Source organism: Cinclus cinclus, chromosome 10 (genome assembly GCF_963662255.1).
Source record: "Cinclus cinclus chromosome 10, bCinCin1.1, whole genome shotgun sequence".
NCBI classification, from domain to species: Eukaryota; Metazoa; Chordata; class Aves; order Passeriformes; family Cinclidae; genus Cinclus; species Cinclus cinclus.
The window spans coordinates 18,080,431-18,098,021 of NC_085055.1; the positions used below are offsets into that span (position 1 = coordinate 18,080,431).

Here is a 17,591-nt window from a genome sequence, read left to right on the forward strand (position 1 = left end):
ATCTTGTTTATTATGTAGCAAATTAGCTCAAGATTTCTGAATACCCTGAGTTCCCTTTGAAACCACAGCAGATGAAGAGGGTCAGCCTCTCTGGAGCAGGCTCATAAAGAGGATCCTTCTGTCTGTGCTGGTGCAAAGCCCATTGAGCCCTGCTGGTCTGCCTGATTGATTAGCAAACACCCATAGGTGGCACACAGCTGCATTTAACAGTATTTTTAATTGTATGTTTAGCTGTGTATTTAACAGTTTTAGGGTGAAGTTAGAAAGCGTTGAACCTTGCAGCAGGTTATTGTATTATTTTTAATACAGTATTTTAATACTTTTTGTTTGTTAAAATAATTTTGAATTCTTATCAAGCTAAGTTCTGCTTTTTCTGCCTCAAAAAAGAAGTGATATTTTCTTCAAGGAGAGTGTGGGAATGGTTAAAGAAGATTAAAGTCTTTTCTACATGCTTGAGGTTTCCTGATGTCTAGTGGGAATTGCCAATGAAGCTTCCTTCCGATTTCACACTGTCAGGCGAACGCGGGCTGAATGCAGTGTGACAACCCACTTGGAAATAATTATCCACTGCCCTGGCTGCAGAGACATCCGTTACCTGCTGGAGAAATGTGCTTTTACATATGTGCCCATGCAGATGGACTAAATTATTTTTTAAATCATTTTATCCTTCCAGGGCTCAAAAGTTTCACCCTGCTAGTACTTAGTCGCATACATACCTTTAGAGACAGCATCTTTCTTTTAAAGGAGGTACATTTTAAATGCACTGATCTGGTGACTGACAAGGATGCTCCTAACAAAGGCTTGCCTTCTGGAGGGTATATATTTGAAATATCTCCATTAGCACTTCCATGGAGAGTGTGGGTTTCAGTTTGCTGTTTTAATAGATCTCCTCCCACAGCCAGATCTTTCAAGGTAATAAATCTTAACTATAACATAGGCTAGTAGTAAACAGATGTGGTTACAGTCCTAATACTGATAATATCAGTTCAGTCCTTAATGGGTAATGTTGCTGCCAGAATAATTCATTACCACTTTTGATGGCTGAAGAGTAAGCTGGCATAAAAATGGAGCTCCTGAAGGAGTCCTCTGCCAGACTGTGACAGAAACGTGCAGACAGGCAGCTATTTGTGGCTATGAGAGCTTTATTTTGGGTGCCACCTGAGTGGGTTTCTTGGAAGTGTTTAATTCAGTTTAAAGGAATTAAGTGTCAGAACCCTGTGCTGAAGTGCTTTTTGGTTTGTTTTGTGATGTTTTTGGTTTTCAGCACAAGAAAATAGTATTAAAGGCTACTTGTATCTGATGAAATTGGCCAAACCAAAGCCTTCAGTTTTACCTTCAGTCTTGTGGCCATGGGACCTCTGAGGAAAGGAAGGAGGATTTTTTTTTACTCATGTCTACCTTTGGCAAACAAAAATTGTTTGTCCAAAATTTGAAGCTGCTAGTTGTCTAGAAGTGGGATTCTGGAGTCCTGTCAACCTGAGGCAGCAGAGAACCAAGCTGCAAGGTCTTTCTTATTTCTTCTGATTTTATGGGACAACAAGGTCACTTGGGAGCTGTTTTGCTGGGAATAATTTCTTTCTCATCTCCGTTCTCTGTGCTTTAATCCACGCCTCCTAACCATACACTGTTGCTGAACTAAATTAACTGGTTTAGTGAGGACAGTATTCTTGATGTCAAACAAGTTTGTCTGGTCTCCTTGTAGAAGACTGTAATTGAATTTACCGCATACACCCACAGAGACATTGAGAGAAACATCTCGCTGGGCAGATCAGTAATAAAAAAGGAAGATGTAAAACCAGGGATATTAAAACCTCTGTCATAACCATTTAAATACAGTTCCTCAGCACAGTGCACTCACAAGTCTGCCTTCAAATCCCAGGGTTAGTTTTCAGAGATATTTTTTGGTTGTGTGGATCTGTTGGGTTTGCAGCTGTAGGGAGGAAGGGAGGACTGACTTGGAGTCTCCCTGCACACCCAACCAGCCGTGCCTGCCTGTCTATCTCGCTGGAGCCCCTCCAGCTTCAGGAGCCCAGCTGCAGCACGTCCTCTGCCATGGCTTTGGTTGGGTTTGTGGTGTATGGCATTTGTCAGGGGAGGGGCTCTCTCCTCCCCACTTGTGCCTTTGTGGTGGTGCCGCACTTGCAGTCCTGGCCTGCCCTGTTAGACCCTGTCCTTGGGCACCTGGGGTCTGTGCTTTCCCTGTGCTGTGCATGAAGGGCCGATCCCCCAGGACAGCAGGAATAGTCACTCGGTTGCAGCTAATCCCCTTTGTGCTGTCTTTCTTTGAAATCATTCATTGCTGTTGGGGTGGAGTTCTTTCTCCTTGGCAGAATGACTTTGCCAGATTCCTGAGGCTGAGCCTCCTATCCTTTGGGGACAGGAAGAAAGGGGCTTTGGGATAACTGTTCTCAGCTGGATGGCATCCAAACAACAGTCAAACAACCTGTAGATGTTTGACTCAACTATCTGTGGTTCCCTTTAGTCTATAGGGCAGCTGATTTAAATGGAAAATACTGTACTCCTTGCAAATAAACAGTTTACTGAGGTGTTATTATGCCCAGTGTTAGTCTGCAGCCTGGTTGACTTCCCAGCTGTGTCCCCTTGCCATCTGCACCCCACAGGTGCTGCTTCAGTCCTGGAGAGCAAGTTCATTACTGGGTCTTCACTGTGGAGGCTGTCTGTGAGTCACTGCAGTGCTTGGACCAGGCTTGATCCCTGGTAGGCATCATCAAGGCTCCTTCAGTGTGCCCACAGAGACCTGTAATCCACAGAGAGCTGGCACACCGGGATCTCCTGAGGTCTGGAAGGGAGGAAGGAGACAGTCAGGTGTTGGAATGTGCCCTTGCCTTGATTTTCACCAGGTTCCTTGTCAGTTGTACAGGCGTGTGTGGGAGGCTTCTGACTGGAGAGAGACGAGTGTAGGAAGGGAGGGGGAGAAATGTTGATGGATGAAAAGTTAAAATACTGCCTGAAGTTGTAGAAAGAGTGCAAAAATATATCAGTCCTTTTAATACAAGTACTGCTTATGCTATTAACACCTTAAAAACTCTTGTTTGGTGAATGTTTGTTTGACGTAGGGTACAACATTGTCCTTAAGACAGACAGATCTCCATCTGTGGATGAAAGACAGATAGCTGTAATGGCTATAGCCTACTGCAGCAAGAGAAAGCCAAACAATCCACATTGCCCAATACATTTAAGGAAATCTAATAGGAGGGTTGAGGAAGATAGCAAGATTAGCTTGATGAAGATTATTTGTTGCTAAACGGACTCTTCAGTGTTTCCCTCAGCCCTGACACGCACAATGGACTGCTCCACCCAGGGCCTTCCCATTTGCTTCATGGCTCACTTGATTCTGATGGGTTTATTGTGAAGAGGATTTATGGAGCCCCAGGAAGGAATAAAATTGAAAACTTCCGTTCCTTGTGTTCCCACAGAGGAGTCCCCCCATCCATTCAGGGTGCTGGTTCAAGGGGCTGGAGAGAGACCTGGCTTTCAGGCCCCATGATCAAACTGTGTCCCCTTTGCAGTCACTGCCATGAGAAGACTGAGTGGCTCTGCAGATCCATCCCTCAGATTCTGTTGTCCTGTGCAGGGAAAGTAACAGCACCTTGCCTTCCCAACATCATAAAAGGGATTTTAAAATTAATTGTTTTTCAGAATAAAATGTTTAGATTTAAATTTGATTTCCTGTAGGAACTGTCACATTTTCCAACTGTTCTAGGAAGTGTGGCAGTATTAGCTCCATTCTTCCACAGTGCCAAATAGCAATAGCATGCAATAGCATGCTTCCATTGGCAGGAGATTTATGAAAAACGCTGTAGATCATGAGACTTGTGACAAAATTACAGATGGTGGTGGTGATTCAGAGGCACAGGTCCCTGTCTCCTCTCTCATCTGCCCCATAGCTAGATTTTTCTGCCAGAGGACACAGATTTGTGTGAGGGTGATGGTCTGGCTGTCAGGATGCTGTTCCTGTGGGATCCTGCTAGGTGGGTTCATCCAGGTACTGTCCTGGCCTTTGCAGCTTGCTATGGCCCTGAAAGGGTTTGTCTCATCTATCAGCAGTGGCTCTGCTGTCAGAAACAAAGCAAATCCTGATCACCGTTGAAGGAGCTGATACGCCCTGTGTTTCAACATCTGAAACCGGGCCCATCAATTTGAAGCTAGTGCCCACTCCCTGTGCCAACAGCTCCATTGATGACTGTGCTCCAGGAAGAAAAGAAATTGCTTTTCCCCTCGCTGTAATGTCAGCCCACCATTTGGAGACTCCCCCGCGTCTCCCTTTTCATGCTGGAGGTGGTGCACTCATCTCTGTGACCTGCAAGCATCTGCTTCCCCGGTTTTCCGCTTGGTCGCGTCTCTGTTTAGACACTGCACTGCCCTGTCCCACATACTAATTACTGACTTCTTGCTTCTGAGGAGCTTGATTCATTCTGGCACATTTTCCCATGTGAAACTGGACCTAGAGCCTTGGAAAATATCTTAATGGACATCAGACTCAGTCTGATGTTTAACCCCAAACTGACTGCTGCATCTGAGCTAAGAGGCACATATTTCAGACCTGCAGCTGTGGCAGAATGAGCCCCTCTGCCACGGAGGTATTTTCTTCAGGAATTCCCCCCTGGAATGGAGATATTCTTGGCCCTGGCAGAGCTGGTGCTGCTCAGGGTTTGAGGTGTTTGCACTGGCACCACCTCATCTCAGCTCTCCTGGCTGCACTCCAGGTCGATGCTCTCGCCTGTGTGACTGCAGCGAGGGAACGCTCTGTAAGAAAATGCCTTTTGCTTTTTCTCACTGTCAGGCTCCTGATGTTTCCCACTGGAGCAGTTTTTGTTCAGGGCTTGCTGCTGCCGGGTCCTGACCAGTCTGTGGGAGGACACACAGCCTCAGCTCCTAATGTCTCTGGCTGCTGTTCTGGCCAGGACAGACCTTCACTGTGCAATGTGCAGTTGAGCTTGCAGCCTGCTGAGGCTGCTGTTCCCCCAAGAGGCTTTTGTTGGTTTTCCTATTCCCTTGACAGTGCAGAGGGACAGGTGTTGTCACCTTGTGCACCTGCCTGCCCTGAAGAGAGCCCAGGTGTGAAGTAGTTTGGGGAAGTCCGGGATTGGAGAGAGTTTGGTTCAGTTCCTGCTCAGCGGTTCCTGCGCTGCCGCTTGAGTTCATGATTTCAGGAGTGTCTTCCACCTCATTGCACTCAGAGTTTGTTTCTGAAAAGGAAGCTCGTGCATTTGCAGGCTGAGACCACTTTCTCATACCCAGGGGAGCTGGCAAAGCCAGCTTTTGGAGGAAGGAGAGCTGGTTATGGGACAGAGGCACTGGGCTGGGATTCAGGCAGTTTTGACCACTGCCCAGATGTGTGAATCCTGTCTTGTGTGCCCTTGGCTCACCACCTCTCTCTCTGCCTCCATTTCCACATGACAAATAGAGATTAAGACCAGTTTCTTTCCTTTTTCTTTCTCATCTAGTTTTTGGATCAGGAAACGTCCCTTACTGTGCTCAGTAGCTGTTCTTTGAGTAGAAGGGTTTTGTCCTTAGGAGTCCATAACGCTGCCAGTGCATAAATAAAAGCCATGAATGGCATCCTGGTGGTGCAGCAGGTGGGAGGGCTCCTTGGCTCAGGGGCTGGAGTCAGCTGTCTCTTCTTGCAGTAATTCTACCTGTCAACCTCGATTAACTCAGACACAGTTTCAAAGGTTTGGCAAGAAGGGAGGATTTCCCTCCTTTCAAAATAGATATATTAATTTTGTATTTTTGAAGTAAACACAGACAATCAATCTTTGTTTAGGTACTCCTGCATCAGAGACCTTACATTTAGGCACTGAAGACCCATTTGACCTCTGTGTCATTTAGATTCTTTTCTTAACCTACCTACCTCTCTCAGAATAAAAGTCCTGTCTCCTGTTGAGCATGTGTTACATCCTGGTGGCTCCAAGCACCGACCTGAGGAGGTGATGCAAAACCTGGTCCTATGCAACCTGTTCAGACCTCGGGCTTCCTTTGAGACAAACCTGATGAATTGAAAAGGGAGCCACAATTAATTTTCTCCATACTCATCCCTTAACAGCTTAACTTTTTTGCTGTTACACTTGATGAATCACTTTGTACTTTCAGTAGAATTTCATGTTTTCAATGTATTTGGTTCCTGCCTTACCACGATGACTGTTTTTGTACCTTTGGCATATGAGAGATTATGACTTATTTGTTTATGCACTTAATGGAACTGTTGGTGCTGGCTGATTCTTTTTTGCCAGGTTCATAGTTTCATAACATTTGACTAATTTGCCAGAACTTTCTCCTTTCCTTCCTTTTCTGCAAGGAGATCTAGTTAAACTTATTTTGAATTGCAACCATCAAATGTGTTTTGATGAAATCTAAGAAGCTTTAATGAGCTTTCTTGCATCTTGAATTTGTGGTTTTCTACAAAATTATTTCCAGTATTTTTCTGCTAATAATATGGGTGTATAAAGCTCTGACTATCAGTAGTTAGTAAGACAGCTATTTTTACGGTGTTCCGGTTTGGATTGATACATTTTGCAATCTTCGTTCTCATTGTTTCATTTGTGTTCGATGCTGTGCTTACCTGTAGCCCTCTCCCAAAGCACTGTGTGTGTCAGAGTACCTGTGTGCTCTGCCCCAGAGCAGGCTGCCTGGCAAAGGTCAGGGAAGCTTTTTGGGATGGATAAAATACCCATCTCTTTCATGGGTTCACTTTGAATCATCTGTCTTAAATGTAAGGGTACAAAAGGCATGTCTCAACTGTATTGAAATTAGATTAAGAGTTGCAGGATTAGCTCTTCTGCGTTTTCAATTTGCCTGTGGGTTTGGGGCCTGTGGGGGTTGAAGCACATCAATAGGATTTGTGCCCGTGCCTTGTTTGGCAGGGCAGCTCTGCAGAGGTGCAGGAGGTGCTGCTGCCTCTGGGCTCTGCCCTCTCCTGCCCAGCCTGCCTTGGGCTCTGTGCTCTGATCCCTTCAGCCCTGTGTTGAAACCAGCTGGGAGCTCTCTGGCAGTGTGTTTACGAGTCTTGAAGTCTCCCATCCCCGAGGTGGGAAAGCTGACCTTGCATCTCAAATCCAGCCTTATTGCAAGCTTTCCCTCTAGCCTCTTATTTCTGACCAGGTTTCTTTTATCAGCTCTTCCTTCAGATGCTGACCATGTTTTCCTCTCCAGTTCTTTCACTTTCTCCAGCATTACCCTGTTGTAAACTTTATTTTCCATCCTTCAAAGCCTTAGCTCTGTATCTGGTTTTCTGCTCAAATCTCCATCCTGCATGCTGAAGTGTCATGTTCAGGTCCCTGCTTGATGGGCTTCAGTATTCACTGAATGTGATTTGACATCAACTTGTCTGGAAAATATTGCACTTACATTTTTCAGAAAAAATATATAATGAGGTATTTCTATGATAATTTCAATGAGAATCTGCCTGTAGGTAATGAGGGACCTTGAAAATCTCAAGTGAAGCAGAAGTTTGTGCATTTGATGCTTTGCTTAGGAGATAATGGAAAAAGTGAATGTATGATATGCAAATTTAACTTTTTTTCATAACGAGTATGAAGAGTGAAAGGGAAAATGTCCCACTCCTGTTTAATTGCAATACTGAGCTTTCAGGCCCATTTAGAGCTGGAAAATACTGTTAGTTCATCAGATGAAGAGATCAGAGTTTGACTTACCATTTAATTTTTTGGCCTTTGTTATGAACATAGAGAAGTAAAATCCTGCTTAGTCTCTGCTGTCCTTAACTTAAACAGGAGTTGAACAGGGTAAGAGACCCTTAACACCGATGTTACTATGTCAGCTTTTTGTTTTCTTAACCAAAAACACTTGAACTTTGTCGTTTTAGGCCCTCCATCTGCTCCCCAGCACCTGATTTCCAATGTCAATGAGACCTCAGTGAACCTGGAGTGGAGCCCCCCGCAGAACAAAGGTGGCCGGGAGGACATCTCCTACAACGTGGTGTGCAAGAGGTGCGGGGCCGGCGAGCTCGGCCGCTGCCGCTCCTGTGGCAGTGGGGTGCACTTCAGCCCCCAGCAGAACGGCCTGAAAACCACCAAAGTCTCCATCACTGACCTCCTGGCACACACCAACTACACCTTTGAAGTCTGGGCGGTGAACGGAGTGTCCAAGCAAAACCCCAGCCAGGACCAGGCTGTGTCTGTCACTGTGACAACTAACCAAGCAGGTAGGAGCACAAACAGCAATTCCCTTCTGATCTCTGCTGCCTGATTTTTAGGAAAGCTGTGATTTCCATTGCATTTAACATTAGCAAATGAATGCGAGGAGCCCTAAGATGTGTAACTGGGTCAAACCCTTCTTTTTTGGTGATTTGTATGGATCGTTTAAATGCTTCAGAGGCAGGGAGAGAGAGGAGGGTTTGGGTGCTGTGTCTGGGAGCAGGCTGTGCTGCAGGATGCTGGGAGGCATTCTGCAGAAGCACAGCTGCATGGCTGCCCTGTCCCCCCCGGCCCACCAGCAGCTCTGCTCTTTGCAGGGACACCCTGTACAGGGACACAAGGATGTCCTTGGTGTCTGCAGAGGGCAGGATGTGTGCTCGGGGAGCACCAGGCTTGTGCTCCTGCCCGCCTTCAGAAAGGGCTGTGTGACATTCAATGAGCGGAACGAGCGGGTGCCTGCTCGCTCTCCTCTCCTGGAAAGTCAATTAAATTCTGTCCCCTAGTTAAATAAATACCTCCTTAACCTGCAGCTGACAATGTTTCAATTGATCAGAGCTGGTATTGCTGTAGAAATCCTATATGAGCTTTCCACTTCATGCTGCCTGATTTTTGGGTTTCATTCATCTGGGAGAGTGAAATGCTATTTCTGTGTATACGAGATTATTTCGGGTACCCTGGGCAGCTCTGCTTTTTTGGTACCCCATGCTTGACCTAGTAAGGGCAAAGGCTGCAGCAGCAGATTGCCATTTCGTTTTGATGCTAATTTGTTTGATCTTTAATTACATGAAAACATTTCTTAGTTTGCAGCCAGCTAGGGTTTAACACACAGGGTTCCAGTTGAATTTTTAATTTAATGCACAAAATTATATACATTTGAATATGACACTCTTCTAAATGCAAATGAGATATCCAGACTGTCAGACTGGCTACAAGACCGTCAAACCTGTTATCTGATGGCTCAGGGTGCTGATTGCCTTCAGGTCCCACAGATGTTGCAGGCATTCAGCACCTCGGAGCGTAGCTCACAGGGTATTATTTATTACCAGGCTTGCAGGGTATGAGACAATATTAATATTGCATATTTTGATAGTACCAGACCAAATAAATATTTTGAATTATGTTTCCTAGTAGGTATGTGTGAAAAATAGGTAGGCATGGTCTAAATCTGCAGTTTTTAGCTGTAGTCCAGGACATGTCAGTATTACCAGAGAGATAGATACATTCAATTTTGCAGTGACAGTTACAAGCGAAATTGTCAAGTCCAGGCTGAAGCTCCTTTGAAAATCTGGTCCAGTGTTTCTTGTTCTTCGTATACAGTTGACAGCATCCCTTTTAAATTATGATTCAAAAATTCAAACTACCACTTTGCCTAGTGAAAAGAAGACTAATAGAGAGCAGGGGCTATTAGAGAGTCTGGGGGGAAAGCTGTGGGAGAGTGCTGTCATACACTATACGGGAAGAGAAGGTTGAGAACAGCAGCAGGGACAGTGGTTTTGTGCTATGAATGCCTAGCAAAGAGAGTATTTCTGACTGATTTTGGCGTGTGTAAGGATTAGTGGATGCATATATGCATGAATAAGTGAGCAGGATCCATCTACTGTGTGAAAATTCTACCATCTTATGCATTTATATGCAAACCAAAATCTGATTGAATATGCAAATAAGAATTGATTTTGTTTATTATCCATGAGTAGTATTCTTCCCATCAAGAAATTTGTATTTTTGCTAACATTTCCAGTTTTGAAACATGCCCAGTTTATCAAATGCATCAGAGGGACGGAGAAAATTGTACTGGTGTAAATGAAAATTAACTCCAAGGTGCAGTGTTCTTTCATTTTTCATACAACAGTTGTGGTTTCTGCTGCGTGGAACATCTAAATAGAAATATGTGGCCTAAACCTACAGATCCCAGCTGAGATAAATAGCCTTACATATGCAAATTATCCCATTGATTTTGGTGAAACTGCTTGCTTGAGTAAAGGTTTGTAAAGTTAGACCCTTGGGTTTTACAAGTACTGATCTGTTCAATCATTGTTAAATGTGTGTCTGGGGTGCATTAAAATCCTTGTGCCACTAATTTTCTTTCACTATATTTCATTATAAAGAAATCATGTCATGATGGAGCACTGCCACAGGCTTCGTTTTCATCCTGCACCTTTCTTACACTAATGTAAAGCTGCCTTGGTTTCTTTAAGGCAATTCTAAATTCAGGTTAGAGCTAAACTCCTCCCTTAATAGCACTTCTTCCCTGCTTTACTAATAAAAATGAAGCCACCAACACTGAAAATTTGTATATTACTTCATTGGTTGTGTTCTCTCTGCTTATGCTTCCCAACACTTGATTGGAAAAAAAATGTTGTCGGTATGGGGAGGTTTTTTTTTAGTTCTTTACATATCAGCAGTGGTTTTGGGCTGTCTTCTGGAGAATTTGCTAGAACTCTTTGCCGGAGGTGCATCTCTGAGTTAAATTCACTAGAAATGATAAGTATGCAAGAGACCTGGGAATTCTTCCTCATAACAACTCGACCTTCCAAATGTGCAACCGTATAATCTGAAGAAAATAGGCAGAAATTTTCAAAGCAGTTTTTTGATGAGAAATCAGGGATTTGGGTGTCTGTGTGTTTGCTTGCCTTGGTGCCAGCCCCTGTGGAAGGTGTCCATTTGGAGACAGGCAGAAAGCAATGGGAAATCACTTGTGGTATATTCAGCACAAAAAATGATGGAATGCATTGCAATGACATAAAAGGTGCAGTTGAAAAGCACAGGTGGGTTTTTGTTTGCTTTTGTCGTTTTACTCCTGAGATAATGAAATGAGGCAGTTTACTTTCCACTCTTCATTTACAAGCTCTTCAGTTTCCAATACTATAGAAAAGTGTTTAAATGAAAATAAGATTTGCCATTCAAAGTAGGATCAAAAATAGTTTGAAAAAGTATTTTTCTGCTTCTTTGGAAAAGGTATTGGTTTTTCTAGCTTGCTTTTTTTCCCAGAAAAACAGCTGAATTTCAGGCTTTGAAGCAAGTAAAAATTTCTATCTCTTTGTGAAATACTTCAGTGTTGTGGTATTTTAAGAATTTTGAGTGAATTCAGCTCATTGTTCTGTATATTTAGTATAATTTCTGGGGTTTTTTTTTGTTTTGTTTTGGATTTGTTTGTTTTTGTTTGATTGTTTTTTTTTGAGTTGGGAACCATTACTCTTTTCCCATATGAGATTTAAAAAAATTTAAAAAGCAAGGACGGAACACTGAGCTGCTGAAACTTGGAGCCAGTGTGCTTGGCACAATGAGAACTGAGAGTGCTGATAATGGGGGTCTCACCACCAGCAGTGGTGACTTTTGGGCTTTCAGTTTTCAATGAAATCAAATCAGCACTTTGTCCATCTTAAAAAAATGGTGAAATGATTTGTGGAAGAGGTGCAGACCAGCAATTCCCCTGTGAAGCTGCTGGGAGAAGCTAATTTCAATAAGGAACTCAGGCTGTTGACTGAGTAGCTGAGAAATCTCGGGGCTTGTTCGTTGTTTTTTGGGGTTTTTTTCTGCTAAGGATAATGCTGCGAAGCTGTTCAAAATTAAAAGTAAAGCTCTCAATAAAGAGATCTTGCTCACAGCATGCAAGAAGCTTGTGGTGTTTTGTTGTTGTTTTTTTTTTTTTTTTTTTGAAGAGGTGCAGAACAGTTTACATTTTTATTAAGGATTAAACAGCTGAGCTTTTTGGCTCTCCTGCTCAGTCCCTCTGTGTGCCCATCTGCAGGGACAGTGCCACAGGGACAAGGTTTTTGAGTGGATGCTGAAGGCATTTGTAAGGCAGGGCAGCGTGTGGGGGTGTGGAGGGCAGAGCCTGCACAGGTTTAAATGAGATTTTAAATCCAAACTTACTATCCTGCTTGCTTGGCTCCCTTTGTTTTGTTTGCTTTTTATGAGGGATGGGTGTCCTGGTCGCTCCTTTGCTTGGTGGAGTTAAAGCAGAAATAAAGCTATTATTTCTGAATAAACAAACTGCCTGGTGATTTCTTACCTTGTTAGGTTACCTTGGGCTCTGTGTTTCCTTAAGTGCATTGGCAGAGCTAGATGGATGCAGGATGAGCCAATTAGGATGAAAACACAGTATAAAGAAGTAAACTTACTTCTTCCATTGCATCACCCTGGATGTTTTCAATCTGCCTGTGCTCAGGATCAAGAAATGATCTGAGCTCTGTGTCCTGGTTGTTCCTCCTGCTGTAGTTACTCCTCTGCCCAGCCCCTTAGTGTGTGTGATGCCCCACTGCTGTCCTGTGCAGCTGCCCCATCCCCGGGCAGGGCAGGGTGCTGCTGCTGCTGTCCTTCCCCTCCTCCTGTGCTTTCCCCTGGCACTCAGAGCCCTGCAGTGCTTCAGCATCCCTCTCCAGGCAGGAGCTCAATTGGGTCACCGTGCCACCAGGGTTTCAGCACCTCCAAGAAGAATCATATGAATTGAGTATTCTTCAGGGACAGGCTGCATTCGTGGTGAGCCCAAAATATTGACTTCCAGTGCAGGGAAGGGAGATGTCAGCTGTTACTCAGTTTTATTTAGCCTTTAGGTTTGTTTGTTGTTTATGTTCTTAATTCCTTTACTAAAAAGGGAAAAAAAAATCCAAACCTGAAAGATCTCAATCCTTTGAGGATGATGGTATTTTAAGTCAGAAATGTCAGGGGTAGGGGGGAAAGAAGTGGGAGTTATGACTCATAAGTTCTACTGGACTGTTTGCTAGGGGAATATATATTCCCATTTTGCATTTTGGTGGGTCTTCTTTGAAAGCTCACGTTTCCTTTCAAATGCTGATTAGCATTCCTCACGTGTTGTACAGAACAGCACAGAAAATGCATATAAGGTCTTACATTATGCCAGTGTGGTTTAGCCTGTGCTAAGCTACATTTTCAGTCGGTAAAAATTCATGGACATACATTGCCCTTGGTCAGTGTGAGCTCCTTGTGTCAAAAAAATAATAGTTGCTCAGGCAGATCAAAAGCAATGCATGCCAAGGCCAGGAAAGTAAGGATTTTAGTATTTTCTTTTTAATGTACTATTTTCCTGGATATTTATAACTTACCTATAAAGAATTTCTCTGTAGTGAAACCTCAAAAGACATAGTTAAGTAGATTTCAGTCACAGAGCTTTCTTTAGGTGACTGCATGAACACCCATAAACTACTCCTTGAAAATAAAATTAACAGTTACTCTGAAGGCTGATCGATCCATCTGATTCTTTAAGCTCCCTCATGTTCTTTGAGTATAATCCATGTTGCAATATAAGTAATAGTAAATCATTTCTGTTTTCTGAGAGTGAACATAACATTTTTTGATTTTGTGTGTGATGATATTTATGTGCACGTTAAGAATCTTATCGATAGGGAGGTGCTGAAGGAAGTTAATTTTGATTTTAAAAATCGCAAGGTCTGTAGTCATTCAGATTGCTCAGCTCTCGCAAAAAAATGTTCCTTTTTTAAAATGCAGTCCTGGTGAAAAGCTATTTATTGTTACGTTGAAATATAATTTCTGAAGGGCTGTATAACCCCAAGGAAGACTTAATCTCCAAATAGCCGGCAAAGGAGCTCTGGTGAATGTGAAGATGGAATTCATCATGCGCTCGTGTCACAGTTTCGTGTCACAGACCCCATGAAATAGTGTAAGCTGGCAAGATAAGTCATTTTCTGTGCTGGCATCCCCCTTCCCTGGCGCCTGGTGAGGCTGTTGGGATGCTCGTGCACACCAGCTGCTGTCCCAGGCTGGGTGGGCTCTGCAGCCCAGCCCCTGCCCCGTTCCCCTGGGAGATGTGGGAACGGGGCCGTGCTGCTGGGCTCTAGGGCTTTGTGGAGGCAGGGTTAAGGTGCTGGGCCAGGCTGTTCCTCAGGAGTCTCTGGACCTTTGGAGAGTGTTGAGGTGACATCCAGCTGGATGGCCCAGCCTGCAAGAGAGGTGCAGGAGGGTGAGTTCGTGTCTCTGCCCGAGCAGAGGAGCAGGGGGCACTCTGGATGCTGGGCACAGCTGAAGGCACAGCCTTCACAGGCATCCAAGAGTCAATTTAGTTTTTTATTTTTATTCTGAGTGCTTGCTACCAGCACAGTCCCACCCTTTCCAGTTACTTGTTCCCCGCAGCCAAAGGATACAAATAGCCTGTTCCAGTAGTCTTTTTTTCAGGCACACAAACCCGTGAGGAAACTCATGCACGTAGCTGGGTGTGTATAAACAGTCACAGCACCCTGGCCACCCAGTTCCCAACAAGCCTGATTTAAAACAATCTCTTGGCAAACATCTGGAAGCATGCCAGCTGTCCAGAGCACGGGAAGTGTGTGTGATACTACTGGCTGCATTTTTTTTTTCTGTAAAATAATGTAAATAATGTTTTACCTTTCTGTAAAAGGTTAGTGGGAAAGGGGAGTTGCAAAGGGATGTTCTTGCTTTATTTTAAAGATGTTTGTACTAAGGATGATAAATCAGCAGTCTCCTTATTCCCCAAATGGAGCTGTGTCAAGCCTGAATTCAGTGGGAAAGAAAATCAAAACCAGTAGGCGAGGACTTGGAAAAGGGGTGATCCATGAGTGTGATTCTCTGAGTGATTTCTTACCGCATCTTGCAGAATTCCAGGGTAATTCTAAGCAACTTTCCTGTTTTGAATCGAAATCAGTGGGATTTCTAAGGTTTCACATTTTTCTGGTAGACATGAGCAGCGATCCCTCCTGCACGCACTCGTTCAAGCAGGAGGGTTGGGACAAGCTGCCTGCTGTTGTTGGCTTTCACCTGCCCTGATCAGTGAGGTGACCTGCCAGGATGTGCAGGACAGCCACCTGCCTTTTCTTCCCCTGCTTTGGTTTTCAAAGGCACTTGTGTTTTGTCTTGGATCATCTGAAGATTTACACTGAAAGGAGTTACTGTGAAGACTTCTAAACCAAACCAAATGTCTTTTGGGAAACCACAGATCTTTCAAATAATAATGCAGTGGGAGATCCAGAAAGAAGAGTGATCTTAGCGCTAGAAATTTGGGAATTGTGTGGAACTGAGCACTGGGGAATACTTTTAATTGGGCAAATTTCAGCACTGAGCATGAGATTTCTTAGAGACTTGAAGATGTCATGTGTTGTCTGCCTCAGGTTTCTTCTGCTGCACGTTTAATTACGTGTGTGACTTTAAGTGTCTGAGTAAGGAGCTTCTCCAGGCTGGCAGATGCAAGTGGGAGTTTCTTCCTAACAACTCCGTGTTCTTGCAGAGGCTTTAACTGATGGTCTGTTATAAATGTGTAGTTACAGACATACGTGCTCCCATTTTGAAAACAAAACTGGGAAAACTATTGTTGAGAAGGATTAAATTATTATTTTAAGGTAACTGCAGCATTCCACAAAGAAATAATTAAAATAACAACTGCCTGCTTTCTGGCAAAGCTGTCTGCACCACCCATTTCCATGAATTTGTATTCAAGGTGGGGGATACAAGTCTTGGTCGGAAGCAAAAAAAAAAGTGCTTTCTAAAGATCCTTAGTAAATAACCACCTTCAGGGTTCAGTGAACAGCTTAGACAAGCTGCATGTCAGATAGAGCCAAGATGTAATTGCAGCATTTAAATAAAAGTTTGGTGACATTTTTAAAAAGATCTCCTGGTTTGCTGTGGAAAATGGAAGTTAGTTACACATCCTCCTAGGGAAAGAGATGCTTAGTTTCTGCATTGGGTAGCGTTGATCGTATTTAAGTCATATAAATTTACTTCAAGGAGGCATAAAATTCTGGTCTCAGTGATGTTGGTACAGATGAATAGTTACCAAACCGACAGAGATGGAGATGCGTTCCTGCAGCTTTTATTTGCCCTGGGCTATTTAACTGTGTGTTCACTTTCCCTGGCAGCACACTGACATTTCCCATTCATGGAGCTTGATGATAGTTGCGAGCACTTCCCTGAAACAACTGGCACAGAAATATTTTCATATGGAAGGAGAATTTGGCCAAGGATGTTTGCGGCTACTGAATGTTTAGATGGGCTTCTAAATTCTCTAGGTTTTTTTTGCAGCTGACTAAATAAATTGGAAGGCAGCCAGAGAGACAGCAGAGTCCAGTCGGTAGTTCAGCAACAATAAAAGGCTTCGGAGAACTTTATCAAAGCTTCCATTAACCCCCTGCTGATGTCCTCAAACAGGGGTTTTTTGAGGGAATAGAAACACAAAAGCTAGGCTGCACAACTACCCCTGTGTGTCCATTCACAGTTTTTAAATCCACACAGTTGCTAATTAAAATGCCATGCAGAGTAGCACAAATAAACATCACTAGCCCCTGAAGCCCAAAAGTTTCTGCATTGGCTCATAGTTTGGAGGGCAGGATGCTGAACTGACCCCAAAGGGTGGGTGAAGCACAGCCCATTCTGGTTCAGATACTCGGTCCTTGTGAAATGTGTGTCAAGTCCATCCATATGCATGAAATGCCACTCCCAGAATGCCATCCCAAGGCAGCCCGTTATATTTTATTTATGTGTTGCATAGCGTTGCGCTAAACCATGAGGGCTAAATAGAGCTGTGGCATGCCTGCTGGCTCCCTCTAATCACGTTTGCCAGATTCTGGTGGACATCAAAATGCTGAGTAGACGAGTGAATACTGCTTCTTTCATTGAGAAATGTCACTTCAGATTTAGCCCCACGTGTGAACTGGTTTGCAGGGAGCGCTTTATTATCATGGCAGGGCTCCAGTGGGCTTCCCCTCCCGAACAAAGTGGGCAAAGGCGTAGCCTCTCTCTGCATCCACTTGAAGGATTTCATGGCGTCTCCTTAGATTAAGGTAATCTGCCTTCATTACTAAATTCGAGAACCAGAGCCCCAGAACTTTGAGTGCACTCTGAGAATGGATTCAGGGTCTCTGAATGTTGTTGTTTGGAAACTGGTGATAGCAAAAGTTGACCACGGTTTTGTATTTACTTTTAAAATTGCAGTTAAAAGAGATGTAGGGAGCTCAAGCATTTGTATTTTATTCCTGTGGTCATTTGTATTTCAAACCATCCCTTATGGAAAAATCCTACTGTTAATTTAAAAGGAAATTATGGCTTTTGTCTCAGCCTTCTGAACTGTTCCTGCAGAGTTTATTAGGACTTTTATCCCTGCTATCGAATTCTATCACCTAGTCTTAAAAAGACAATTGACTGACTCTGATATTTTTATTAAATTCTTCTACTGCTCCATAAAATATCTATGTTTTTTTCTGTATTAAAATCTGCTGAAAGTATCCATGGATTATTAGAGTCAGAAAAACCCTTAAACTGGAGGGATATAAATGTCTTCCAATTCCATAGTTTACCAAAGGCTAAAAGGAAAGCACTGAAATTTTTAATTAACTTTTTATTATTTTATTTTTTTTAAATTTTCTGTGTTGCTGTTAAGTGGTCTCATCAAGAGATAATGGAACAAGACAGTTTTGACTAAGCAAAATAGGAAAG

The 17,591-nt window shown here is 43.5% G+C and overlaps 1 protein-coding gene across 4 annotated transcripts in view; it reads left to right on the forward strand.

The window, feature by feature from the left end:
- The window catches only part of EPHA4 (EPH receptor A4), a 101,425-nt gene that overhangs the window by 48,403 nt on the left and 35,431 nt on the right, over positions 1-17,591 (forward strand). For all 4 annotated transcript variants that reach the window (XM_062499395.1, XM_062499397.1, XM_062499394.1 and 1 more), the window contains one exon: positions 7,844-8,182. In XM_062499395.1, the coding sequence (XP_062355379.1) occupies positions 7,844-8,182 (339 nt within the window). The remainder of the gene's footprint in view (positions 1-7,843; positions 8,183-17,591) is intronic.